We start from the raw sequence: 13,198 nt of genomic DNA on the forward strand, positions 1-13,198 counted from the left end.
ATGGTGTCAGTCTGAATTCTTCACGCAAGAATTCAGACTGACAACATGATCACATTTAACAAGTAGTTGGGGTGGTCATTTGCAGTGATGTTAGCACAAGTTTATGGATCAAGAGCAGAATGTTACATTAGGTTGGAATAATCACAGGGCTATCATGGGAACAATCAATAGAGTAGCCATCTCCTGCGTTATAAAATGCTATGGTTCAATGAGAACCAGGCATTAATGTTAACGCACTCTACTCACTCATGTCTGAATTTCTGCACGTTATTTTAAATGAAATTTGTTTACAGAGCTAAAAACACACAGACACTGCAGCATTCAAATTAATGATACCAAACGCATGAATATAGATTTGAGATGAACCTAATCAATCCAGGGCATTTTCAAGTCCTGATCAATTTCTCTACAAGTGTTGCATTTTTAGACGTTACCTTCAATGTTTCCAAAGGATGCAGACAATAGGACATAAATATAACCAAATACTCATCTTTTAATCTGTAAATAATCTGACTGATTCTAAGGAGAACCTGCTGATGCCATCAGGTAGGCAAGACAAATGATCAATTGATACATCAGGTGTAACGCACAGAAATCTCCATCAGCGTCAATAATATATTTAATGATTATAACTAATTCAAGAAGCAGCTACTTTAGCAGTTATTGAGACAGACATTTATTTATTGTGTAAATTAATGCAAAAGAAAATTATAGATCTACTCAAGCAAATTTATAAATTAAGGCATTTCCAGTAATGTAACATTCCAAATAGCACTTTGCTATCCATTCAGTCTGAGGTTAATAATTATTGGGATTACAGCTTTTAATTATGGTCGCAAAGAATCCAGCTGTTGTTGCCCTGTAATTTGGTTCTATCAAATCTGCTGCCAGAGAAACACTTTGATTTCATCCGTCTGGCAGGTGTTTCTGAAAAGAAGAAAAATACATCAGTGTTTCAAATTTCACTTGCAATAGTCAAAAGCCAAAATATTGAGAGGAAACAGACAGCAGCACTTTATGGGAAAGGGAAATTGATGACGGCAGGACGAGAAAGGTAGGGGGAGGGGGAGAAGCAGGGGAAAAAAAGCCTGTGGGCCGGATAATTTTGGGTTACTTCAAGTAACCCTTGCTTTCCCTCTCTCTCCATCCCTCCCCTTTTCCCTGTTCTCCAACCAGTCTGACAGCCCCCTCTGATTACACTGTATCCGTTTGCTTTGTTGTTACCTTCTCCAAGCTAACATCTGCATCTCTTTTGATCTCTTACACTTCCTTATCTATGTCCCTCCCTCTCTCTAAACATCACCCATTCAGGGGTCTCAACCTGAAACATCACCGGTCCAGAGATGCTGCCTGTCCACGTGAGTTACTCCAGCATTATGTGTCTATATCAGAGAATGCCCTGGTTTTACTCCTATCACTAAGGCTTGAATTATTCAGTTTATCTTTTGTTCCGTTTTTTTTTAAACTTCTTTTTTTCTGTTCTTAAAAAGCCTTTGACAAATGCTGTGTTTTAATGAATCTAGGTACTTCACCCCACCCTCTCCACCTGCTTTTTTGGCCACACATTGACTACCATATTTTAATATATAATCACAAAACAAATATGATTACTGTTGTAAGAACAATATTCACAATTTGAAAGCTACATTCTTAAAACAAAATTCCTGGCTGAGTGTATGAAAAAGTTACTTACATGTAAATAAATCAATAAACTCTTTTTAACAGGTCTTTGTGCATGTTTACTGTTATTTTTGGTTAAAACTTTACATCTTACGCCCTACCCAAAGATATGAAACTAACTGAATGATTTTAACCATGCATGATAGCCTTTGATAGCCAATAAAAAAAATAACCACTCATCTTTACTTGGGGAAAAATTTGATTGAATTTGAAGCAATTTGAATTGCATCAAATTTGCCAAATTAGCATTTAGCCTCCAATCACTATCTATTAAAAATTGTGCAAGATGGAAGACCACAAATCATATTGACAAATCAAACTATCGACAAATCTAACCCAAATCATGTTTAGCTACAATGAGCTCAATGTTGAATAGCCTTTTAAAAACGATTGTGTTCTTTGAACAACCTTCAAGAGAAGACACCATGGGAATAAATAATTAACTGTGTCTCAACAACACTAGTACTACAAATTAGAATTTAACCTGTCATCTTTGAAACCAGGCCAGACAACAGTGTTTATTGTAAATGAACTTTGTGCAGGTTGACTAGGTATTGTGCTTCTTTGATAGCGATACTAATAATAACATTTTTCACCTGATTCAGCACCTCCACATCTCAGAGTTAATTACACACTATAAATTAAGGAGTTTGTATCAACCAGCCAGCAGCCAGAAACCCCTCTCATTTGCAATCCACCTAATATGTGGGTTTCATGCCAGAATGAGACAGCAATAGCACTTGGTAGCATTCTCATCCATTGCTTCAGTTAACTCGATGCAGATGCGTTCTACATTAAGTTATTAAAATGCACAGTGCATATTTCTACAGTTCTACAGGTAGACAGCAGTGTGATCATGCAATCGCTGTCTCAAAAAGGCTGGCATCATCATCAAGGACCCACACCATCCTGGCCACACACTCATCTCCCCCGCTACCTTCAGGTAGAACGTACAGGAGCCTGAAGACTGCAACGTCCAGGTTCAGAAACAGCTTCTTCGCCACAGCCATCAGGCTATTTAACTCAACTCAAACAAAACACTGAACACTAATAGCCCATTATCTGTTTATTTGCACTTTACCTGATTTATTTATTCATGCGAGTATATATTTATATAAAGGTATATGAACACACTGATCTGTTCTGTATTCATGCCTACTATATTCTGTTGTGCTGAAGCAAAAAAATAATCTCATTGTCCTATCTGGGACACATGACAATAAACTCTCTTGAATCTAGCCTCCTAATCTTCTTCTAATATCTAAACCTCGCCCAACTGACTGATCTATATCCCACCAAATGAGTAAAGGTGTCCACATCCAGTTGACATGTCTGTGGCACGTGGCATGTTAGTTTTGCTTGGTTTGCAACACTGATATGGCACAGTGCACCAATTATCATTGTACTTCTCTCCTAGCATTTTTGGCAAAGTCTAAACATTTTTTTCAATTATCAATAGACAATTTTACTTTTCTATCCATGGAAAGACTAACAATGTCATTTAAGATTTAACGTGAAAATTATGAACAGGGCTTGAAATTAGCGGTTGCCCGGTTGCCAATTGCGACCTAAAGTGCCGTCGGGCAACCAATTGCGACCTCTCTGTCTTCTGTCATTCTCTGTCTTTGCCCACCATCTGTATCCGTGTCCGGGCCGCCGGGTCTCCGCTCTCCGCCCGCTCCTCATCCGCCGGCACGGCAAGGTGCCTTGCACATGCGCACTGCTACGGCCAAGCACATCCTTTCCCCTGCACATGCGCACAACCACGGCCAGCGCATCATCGGCCGCCCTGCACATGCATACTGCCACGGCAACTGGTCGCCGTCAGCCACTTTCTCCCTCCCTTTGCATTGTGGGAGATCTGGCCGCCATTGCTGTCTGGTTGCCGCCTCGCCGTGACTGCTGAAAACCAACGCAGAATTACTCCCTGGAGCTGGAGCAACTCCCTGGAGTAACTCTTGCTTCTTGGTCCTCCAAAAATATTCCAAATGAAATTTAACCCACCACCACCAAACTCCAAAAAATAACAGCATATTGCACTTTATCTGTTTATTTGTGTTTATATATGGTCTATGGTATATAGACACACTGAACTTTTATCTCGTGTTCTGTATTATGTTTACATATTCTGTTGTGCTGCAGCAAACAAGAATTTCATTGTCCATCTTGGACACATGACAATAAAACTCTATTGACTCTTGACTTGGACTTAAGCAAAAAAGGGTTCTGGGGGAAAAAAGAGCTACCTTAAATTTAGTTGCGTCTGGTTGGGTAACTATGGTAGGGTGAAGATATTCCATGCTTTAATTGTGCGGGGAAACTCCATGGAGCAGCCAGCATCTCTGGATAGAAGAAATTGGGTGACTTTTCAGGTAGCGACCATTCTTTACAATTCCTCTGGTTTTAGTGTTTTTAGTTTAAAGATACAGCGTGGAAACAGGCCCTTCGGCCCACCGAGTCCACGCCGACCACCGATTACCTGTACACTAGTTCTATCCCACACCTTAGCGACGCAAGTCAAGAGTGTTTTATTCTCTTACGTCCCAGTTAGAACAATGAAATCTTTACTTACAGCAGCACAACAGAATATGTAAACATAGTACGTAAACAATGTTATAAACGAGAAAACAAAACCGTGAATATTTATATCTATATTACTAAATCTCTGTTCTTGACCGCTTTTGGCCATCTGTGCTGCGATTTCCGATAGAACGTCGCGCCATCTACGGCCGTCATTTTTGGCCACCTCGCTCAGAGCCCCCCTCCGCCGCGTGTGTGCCGAGGATTTTTCCCGTCGGTGAAAAATGACAGAGATATTAATGTTTTTACAAAATTCCCCATTCTCTCTGCTGCCCCTGCTGGAGGGAAGGGGCCAGACTACAAAACCAGGAAGTGGTGTGCCTCAATCAGTGTCTACAAGCTGGAAGACACTCTGAATGACTGAACAAATGTCTACACAACTGTGAGTAAGCAATGCCTGCAAATGGTTGTTTGGGGGGGGGGGGGGGGGGTTTGGGTTGAAGTAAAAAGGCACTCTCTCTTTCTCTCCCCCCACATCTCTCTCCTCCCTTCCCTCTCTCTCTCTCCCCCTCTCTCTTTCTCTCTCTCTCCCCGCCTCTCTCTCCCCACCACTCTCCCCCCTCCCCCCCCCCTCTCCTCTCCCATCCCCTCTCTACCCCCCATCTCCCCTCTTTTTCTCCCCCCACTGTCCCTCCCCTAAACCCCCCCTCCACACACCCCTACCCTCCCTCCCTCCCTCCCATTCCCCTGCTCCCCCCCCTCTCCCCCCTCCACATCCCCTACCCCCCCTTTCCTCCCCCCTCCCTGCTCCCCACCTCCCCCCCCTCTCAGCACCCCCTCTCTATCCCCCTCACTCTCCCCTCCCTCTTCTCCTCCCCTCCACTCTCCCTCTCCCCCCTCTCTCTGTGTCTGACTCTCTGCCCCTCTGTCTCTGTCCATTCTCTCTCGGCCCTCACTCTCCACCCCACCCCCTCTCTAGATGTGACTGCAAGTTGGGGGCTATGCGTCAGTAGATAGGGTGGTTATGGGGTAAAAGGAGCAAATTAATAATATTAATATAATATTAAGGGGGGTAATTAGTGTGAGTGCGGGGGGGGGGATAGTTAGTGTGCGTGATGATGCATGCCGCCTCCCCCCCATCCACAACCGCTTGTTGGGGGAACAGACCCAAAGGGTCTGCACTTGGTCTAGTACGAATATATAAGTATATAAATATATATATAGAATTTACCTCCTGGGATTAATAAAGTTCTATCGTATAATATTGTGTGTGTAGGAACGAAGGAAGAAACTGCAGATGCTGATTTAAACTGAAGATAGACACAAAAAGCTGGAGTAACTCAATAGGTCAGACAGAATCTCTGGACAAAAGGAAAATATTACGTTATGGGTTGAGTCTGAAAAAAGTTCCTGCGCAACTTTGGAATGTGGAAGGAGACATGAGCACCCGGAGAAACCCATGCAATCAAAGGGAAAAGGAGCAAACTCCATACAGACAGCACCCATATTCAGGATCAATTCCAGGTCTCTGGCAATTTTAGGCAGCAATTTTATGGCCAATGTACTGCCCCATAGTCTTGAACTGAATTAAAACATACAGTAGCTGTAAAGGGGGACATGGTGTCACTTAGAGATTTAAGACTGAAAATGGATAGTTTCTTTTTTTTTTAGTAAGAAAAGTTATCAACATATAATTTTTTGTTGGAAAATAAAATATGGTGGCACAGTTGGTGGACTTGCTGCCTCACACACCAGAGATTTGTGTTCGATCCTGTCCTCGGGCACTGTCTGTGTTGAATTTGCACATTCTCCCTGCAAGCGTGTGGGTTTCCTCCCACATCCCAAAGATGCATTGGCTTTGTAGGTTAACTCGTCTCTGTAAAATTTCCCCTAATGTGTAGGGAGTGGGTGAGGAAAGTGGGATAACAGAACTTGTGTGAATGGGTAGACAAAAATGCTGGAGAAACTCAGCGGGTGAGGCATCATCTTTGGAGTGAAGGAAATAGGCGACGTTTCGGGTCAAGACCCTTCTTCAGACTGATGTCGGGGGGGGGGGGGGGGGGGAAGAAAGGAAGAGGCGGAGACAGTAGGCTGTGGGAGAGTGGAAATGGGAGGGGAAGGAGGGAGAAAGCAAGGACTACCTGAAATTGGAGAAACCAATGTTCATACCACTGGGGTGAAAACTACCCAAGTGAAATATGAGGTGCTGTTCCTCCAATTTGCGGTGGGCCTCACTCTGGCCATGGAGGAGGCCCAGGACAGAAAGGTCGGATTCGGAATGGGAGGGGGAGTTGAAGTGCTGATCCACTGGGAGATGAGGTTGGTTATTGTGAACTGAGTGTAGGTGTTGTGCGAAGCGATCGCCAAGCCTGCACTTGGTCACACTGAGGTTGATCATACACTGAATAATCCAACCAGATCAATATTAAACTGTTTGGACGTGGAAAGAAATAATAGAAATTGCATTTATTGCAACGTGTAAAAATAGATGAGTTACAGTATTATAATTTTCCTGCATGTCATTGTGGTATATATCATGTCTTGATTGGTGAATATGTTTAGTTTGTGACTTTATTTGAAGCAGAAATATTATGTGAATGCTTCATCCGACTTCCTAGCACATTATCACACGCGTCATGCAAGCCGTCTTAAATGATCACCTAAACTGTCATTTGGCATCCTAAAAAGCTGCCGAGGTTGCCCGGCTGGCAACAGGGAAAAAAAAGTTAAGCCCCGAAGACTCTATATTCTTGAAAGAAAGTTAAGATAAGAAGTGTTGATGAGAATCATGGACAGAGTTCTGCATATTTCATACATTTCCAATGGAACGCATGCTGAGTGTTTACCTTTTCGGTTACATTGACGACCATTTGTGCTCTAATTTTTTCCAATATATTTCACTTCCTTTCCCGTCTTTTTCAGAGTATTTGTCAAATCCTCCACAGTGCGGCTGGACTCAATGAAAACTTTCTTGTTTGGAAGATCAATATTAAACTGCACATCTGCAATAAATGAAAGAAAAAAATATTGATCAAGGCAGATTGTTCCCATTTTAGCTATTTAAAAAAAAACCTAAAGGACTCTCAACGCATAAATTATCATTCAAAAACTGGCATGGTAATCGTCATTATGAGACGGCAGATAAAATGAACTACATAATAATTTAACTCAGGTAATCAGTGTAATACCATTCTAGAGTGGTGGAAAAAGGTGGGGTGGAGCAGATGAATAAAAATATCCTGTTCGACTTCCATTTAAGATACAACTAGCCATGACCATTTCACTTAATTCAACACTTCACTCCAAGCTCAACCGCAAAAATCAATGAATCACAAGAACAGCAAAATTAGGCGAACATCAACATCATTCTGACTGGTCGTAAACCAGACAAACACCAAATGCTGGAGTAACTCAACGGCACAGGCAGTAACTTTTGAGAGAAAGAATGGGTGACATTTTGGGTTGAGACCCTTCTACAGACTTGCCATTTTTTTGCCAAGCTAAATGCCAGATATTCATTTTTGCCAAGCTAAATGCCAGATATTCCCTGTCCGATACCATTCTATTGTCCACCTAAGAAAGGTATTCAAAAAGATAAACACCAATGAAATACAAATGCAAAGACACAGGTATATGTGGAGGAAGGAACTGCAGATACTGGTTTAAACTGAAGATAGACACAAAAAGACGTCGTAAATCAGCGGGACAGGCAGCTTGACACAAAAAGCTGGAGTAACTCAGCGGTGACACAAAAAGCTGGAGTAACTCAGCGGATATCCAGAGATGCTGCCTGCAAAGATATATGCTTTGTTTGAGTAGAAAACCTAGTCATCTTTCCCAATAGCTTTCAGTTGATTAGTCTAAAGTCCAGATTTGGGAGTTACACAGGAACAGGAGCAAATAAAGGTTCACAAGATGAAAGGAAGGTCAAAGACGGCACTAAAAAGCATTACAAGGCCTTACTAAATCACGGAGGCTGGGGCCCAGGCAACCAGGACTTTATTGCCAACCATGGAATTGAGATATGAAATCCCAGAAATGGCCAGATTTGAGGAAGCACAGAAATCTAAAGATTGGGCTAGACGTCACAGTAATAGAAGCCACAAAGTAAATTGAAAACAAGGATGAGAATGTTAAAATTGATGCATTGCTATACCAATGTTAGTCATCAAGTATGGATCAAGTGTGTAGGAAAAACTACAGATGCTGGTTTAAATCAAAGGTAGACACAAAATGCTGCAGTAACCAGGACAGGGGAAGGAATGGGTGATATTTCGAGTCTAGACTGGGTGACGGATCTGGTTCGTTTTCTGTACGTTTCGGGTCTGAAGAAGGGTCTTGCATTCCTTCTCCTCAGAGATGATGCCTGTCCTGCTGATTTATTGCAGCATTTTGTGCCTAAGTATGGATCAAGTATGGATTAACAAAAAGTAAGTAATAAGCCAAGAGAGACTGCAGGTGCTGAAATATGGAACAAAAAAAAAGCTGAACACTGGAAGAACTGTGGGTGAAAGGAGACAAAACATGTAAAGTTGATATATCAGGTCAAAACCTTGCATCAAGGCCCAAGTGAACACTTTGGTTCCATATCTTACCAAGACCAAGAAGCTTTTGGTCTTTGTATCTCAAAGCATGTATTTGTTTGGGTTCAGTAGACTTAGATTGATTCCTGTGATATGCAAGTAGTCATTTTAAGACCATGCACACTGCACGTTAGAACAAACCATAATGCTTAGGTTGCAAGACATCAAGAGGCGCAAACATTTTTACTTTTACTTATGCAGTAAAGATGAAATTTAGGATTTAACTCACTTAGTCTTTCTTCAGAACAGAAGCCGCCACCACTTAGTGATATAATTAACTACTGGATAAATTAATAAAGATTAAACCTTGTAATGGCTACACGACAAGTAACACATTAATGTGATTTACCAACTAGGCAAAGTGGTGTTCCTCATTTCTGCATGACTCAATTAGTTTATGATTTAGTTTATGATAACACTCTAAACTAATTTTTTTGAGTTTCATTACAAATAAAATTGAATTTTGGATATCTGTAGTTTGCACAGATTAGCAACGAAAAAAATAAAATTGAATATAAACAGTCTAAGTGTTATCTTCTGTGCATGAAGTAGCTTTCACGAAATAAAACTTTCAGCTCACCTTCGAGCTTGTTCAGCACTCGAGTCACTGCATTAGAGCAGCCTTCACATGTCATCTCCACGAAGAACTCGTGCTTCTGCAGAAGATTAAATGAAGTTTAAGAATTACAATTCTTAATTATTCACTGGGCTTCTTAAAATAGAAAGTTGTAATCCTTGGGCTGGGAAATTAGATTTGCAAATTATGCAAACTAGGAGATTAGAAAACAAAGTACATCTGCACGTGCTCAGAACACAAGGTCAAGAAACCTGAAGAACACCAAAGCAAAATAATTACATCAAGCCATGATTTTTGCTGGCAGTTCTGGTAAAAATCTCTGGTGTTTAGATCTTCAAAGTGAACCAAATCCTGGACTTCCACACATGTAGAAATCCAAGAGTACTGACGGATTTGGGTTGCCAAAAGTAAGTAGACTCTGCATGGAATATCAGACAGTTAAAGACTACATAAAAACACAATAATGCAAAGCACTGTTCCCTTAATTGCCAGCTGTCTGAAGTGTTTTGAGTTAAAGCCTTTTTACTCCACTTCTCAAAGCCAATTGCAAAGCGCACACCAGATTCCATGGTGCAGAGGACCAGATGGATGGGCCTCTGTATATGGCCAAGGCATGTCACACAGCCACTTCAAGTCAACTGATGAGGAACATTGAACTGCTTGGCTCCAAAAGAGGGCAGTCAGCCCCTTTTATCTGTGACAACTCTGTCAGAAGGGAATCCAGCTAGTCCAAGGCCATTGGTCTTGTTGTGTCTTCGTGTTTGATATTCTGATAATAAACGACACAATTCAGGTTGTTTCAGTTGCCTTATTATACTCCTTTATTCAGCTCCTTTGTCTGTGTGGCGTAGTAATACTAAAGTGCTTACATACCTAATCACAGTGTGTGTGTGTGTGTGTGTGGTGAGTGTGCCTGATACAAAGTAGTGCGGGAGGTTGGGACTGCTACAATGAATATGTAGCATATGTAACAGGTCTGTACTTATTCGCCTCACATATTTGTCCAGGCTACTTTCAAATCTCCTATTGAATCTGTATCTGCCATCCTACTCCATGTTGCAAACCAATGATAACCAATTTTTTTCCTACATCACCGCAATCTTTGATAAATGCTGCAAATCTGTGCCTTGTGCCGGCTGGGTCAGCATGATCCCTAATTTTCCCCAAAAAGTTAGTTTAATAAGCCTGTAACATCCTCATTTCTGAAAACATTCTGCTAAATCTCCTTCTGTAACCCGTTGAAAACAATGTTAGTATCTTCCTGAATGAGGCCTGAACAAAATACTACCATTAGGTGAGCCGTTACGTTTTATAGGTTTGACATATCTTCCTGGCTTGTACACTTCACAAGTAAATGAAACCAGAGTCTTTATTTTGTCCTGTATTAACCTGTTTTGTTATCTTAACAAATTTCTACAAACACACGCATGTCTCTTCTTTCTTGCACCAGACAAGTTAGCATCTACTGAATCATTCAACAACACAATTTGTTCTTCTTTGAATTTCAACAGCACATATCCACCCACTTCCACTCAACCATTTACTCTTTAAATCCTTTATTATCCTTCACAAGTCCACAACAATTCTGTTTTGTGCAACAAGAGTCTAGGAGAGGTGATGGATGAAATAGGGAGAGGTGATGGATGAAATAGGAAATGGTGAGGAATGCAGGGGCAGCTAGGGGTGGGGAAATTAACATCAGACACCAGGAAAATAGGAACATGAGAATACAATCTGGCCCTGCCTCATGAACATCAAGGGAGGAGTTGGAGGTTACACAAAAAGGCTGGAGAAACTCAGCGGGTGCAGCAGCATCTATGGAGCGAAGGAAATAGGCAACGTTTCTGGCCGAAACCCTTCTTCAGACTGATCGGGGGTGGGGGTGGGTGGGGACAAGAAAGGGAAAAGGAGGAGTAGCCAGAAGGCTGGAGGGTGGGAGGAGACAGCAGGGGAGCTGAGGAAGGGGAGGAGACAGCAAGGACTAACAAAATTGGGAGAATTCGATGTTCATGCCACCGGGCTGCAGACTCCCCAAACGGAATATGAGGTGCTGTTCCTCCAATTTCCGGTGCTGCTCGCTGTGGCCATGGAGGAGACCCAGGACAGAGAGGTCGGAGGCGGAGTGGGAGGGGGAGTTGAAGTGCTGAGCCACCGGGAGGTCAGCTTGGTTATTGCGGACCGAGCGGAGGTGTTCGGCGAAACGATCGCCCAACCTCCGCTTGGTCTCACCGATATAGATCTGCTGACATCTAGAGCAGCGGACGCAATAGATGAGGTTGGAAGAGATGCAGGTAAACCTCTGTCGCACCTGGAATGATTGCTTAGGTCCTTGAACGGAGTCGAGGGGGGGAGGTAAAGGGACAAGTGTTGCATCTCTTGCGGTTGCAAGGGAAAGTGCCCGGGGAGGGGGTGGACCGAGAGGGAAGGGAAGAATCGACAAGGGAGTTATGGAGGGAGCGGTCTTTGCGGAAGGCAGATATGGGGGGAGATGGGAAGATGTGGCGAGTAGTGGGGTCACGTTGGAGGTGGCGAAACTGACGGAGGATTATTTTTTGTATGTGACGGCTGGTGGGGTGAAAGGTGAGGACTAGGGGGACTCGGCCCTTGTTGCGAGTGCGGGGATGGGGAGAGAGAGCAGTGTTGCGGGGTATGGAAGAGACCCTGGTGCGGGCCTCATTTATGGTCTCATGGCAACAAAGAGGTGTGATTTTGGGGACATAAAGAAGGATGGCGAGAAATTGGGAGGGAGGAGTTGATCAAAAGGGAGATGTGGTGAGATCAAGTGAGGGTGCGGTTGGCCTGTGGACAAGTGGGGTGCGCATGGTCTTGGGTCATCGGGAGAGGATAGGACCGGTCTAGGGAAGTCAATGAGTGGAGCGAGCTTGTTCTGGGGGCAAGAGTTATGGAGAGAAGGCAGGAGAATGGGGTTAGGATGAAGAGGTAGATCAACCATGACTGAATGGCGGTAGACTTGATGGGTAGGTCTATCGCTATAACTAATGACATCACAAGGCTTGGTTGCCTTGGAGTCCACGGTGGGAGAAGCTGTATTAGGAACCTGAGGAGAGGGGCTTGGTTGCCCGGGATACATGAAGCGGGGAGTGATTCAGAGGCCGTTGTGGAGCCGGGGCTGAGGACAACACAGCCACAACCCGGGGGAATGACCACCCAATGCCGGCTCCACCCCTCCTCAGGTCCGTCCGTCCGTCCGCCACGTCCCACCCACCCCCGACAGCTCGCCGAGCGGAGCCCTCGCTGCGTCCCGGCCCGGCCCGGCCCGGCACCGAGCCGTCGCCACCAACACCATGAATCCTCACCGACATCTCGCCTCTAACGCCGTCTCCCTGGTCGCCACCGCCCCGCCGACAACAACCGGGGAGACAGCGCATGCGTGCCAGCTCTCCTGGGTCAGCTGAGGAACCAACGGCCGCGGCGGCTGGTCACGTGAGGGGGGGAGGGGGGGCGCCGGGGCCCAGGGTGCAGGGGCTGCGCTTCACGGCTTCGGCCACTTGGGGAGCTGTTGGGCCGTGCGGGACTGCAAACACATCACCAAGGCAACGAAGATGGCGCTGTGTGTCCAGCATCCGCAGTTCCTTCCTACACACATCACCAAGGCAACAAGGATGGAGATGTGTGTCCAGCATCTGCAGTTCCTTCCTACACACATCACCAAGGCAACGAAGATGGAGCTGTGTGTCCAGCATCTGCAGTTCCTTCCTACCCACATCAGCAAGGTAGCTGCTCATCACCTGCCCATATTTCACTTGGGCACCTTAGAACCTAGCAAGGTTCCGCCTTTCTCACCAGGGACTAACTGTACAGAACGTTTTTCCTTCTA

General features: G+C 44.1%; 1 protein-coding gene across 1 annotated transcript; it reads right to left on the reverse strand.

Moving 5' to 3' along the window:
• Window positions 1–475: 475 nt before the first annotated feature.
• atox1 (antioxidant 1 copper chaperone) lies at window positions 476–12,817 on the reverse strand. Its single transcript, XM_055642661.1, has 4 exons — window positions 12,678–12,817; window positions 9,364–9,439; window positions 7,047–7,202; window positions 476–927 (listed from the first exon to the last, which is right to left on the reverse strand). The coding sequence occupies exons 1-3, from the start codon at window positions 12,747–12,749 to the stop codon at window positions 7,078–7,080; spliced, it is 273 nt and encodes a 90-aa protein (XP_055498636.1). The 5' UTR covers window positions 12,750–12,817; the 3' UTR covers window positions 476–927; window positions 7,047–7,077.
• Between the last annotated feature and the right edge of the window lie 381 nt (window positions 12,818–13,198).

The sequence above is a fragment of the Leucoraja erinacea genome, chromosome 11 (genome assembly GCF_028641065.1).
Source record: "Leucoraja erinacea ecotype New England chromosome 11, Leri_hhj_1, whole genome shotgun sequence".
Classification (NCBI taxonomy): domain Eukaryota; kingdom Metazoa; phylum Chordata; class Chondrichthyes; order Rajiformes; family Rajidae; genus Leucoraja; species Leucoraja erinaceus.

Coding starts and splice junctions, on each gene's coding strand:
- atox1 (XM_055642661.1), bottom strand. CDS start 12,749: ATGCGCTGTCTCCCCGGTTGTTGTCGGCGGGGCGGTGGCGACCAGGGA. Junction 9,440..12,677: donor GCGTTAGAGGCGAGATGTCG/GTGAGGATTCAT, acceptor AATCTTCTGCAG/AAGCACGAGTTCTTCGTGGA. Junction 7,203..9,363: donor AGTGCTGAACAAGCTCGAAG/GTGAGCTGAAAG, acceptor CATTTATTGCAG/ATGTGCAGTTTAATATTGAT.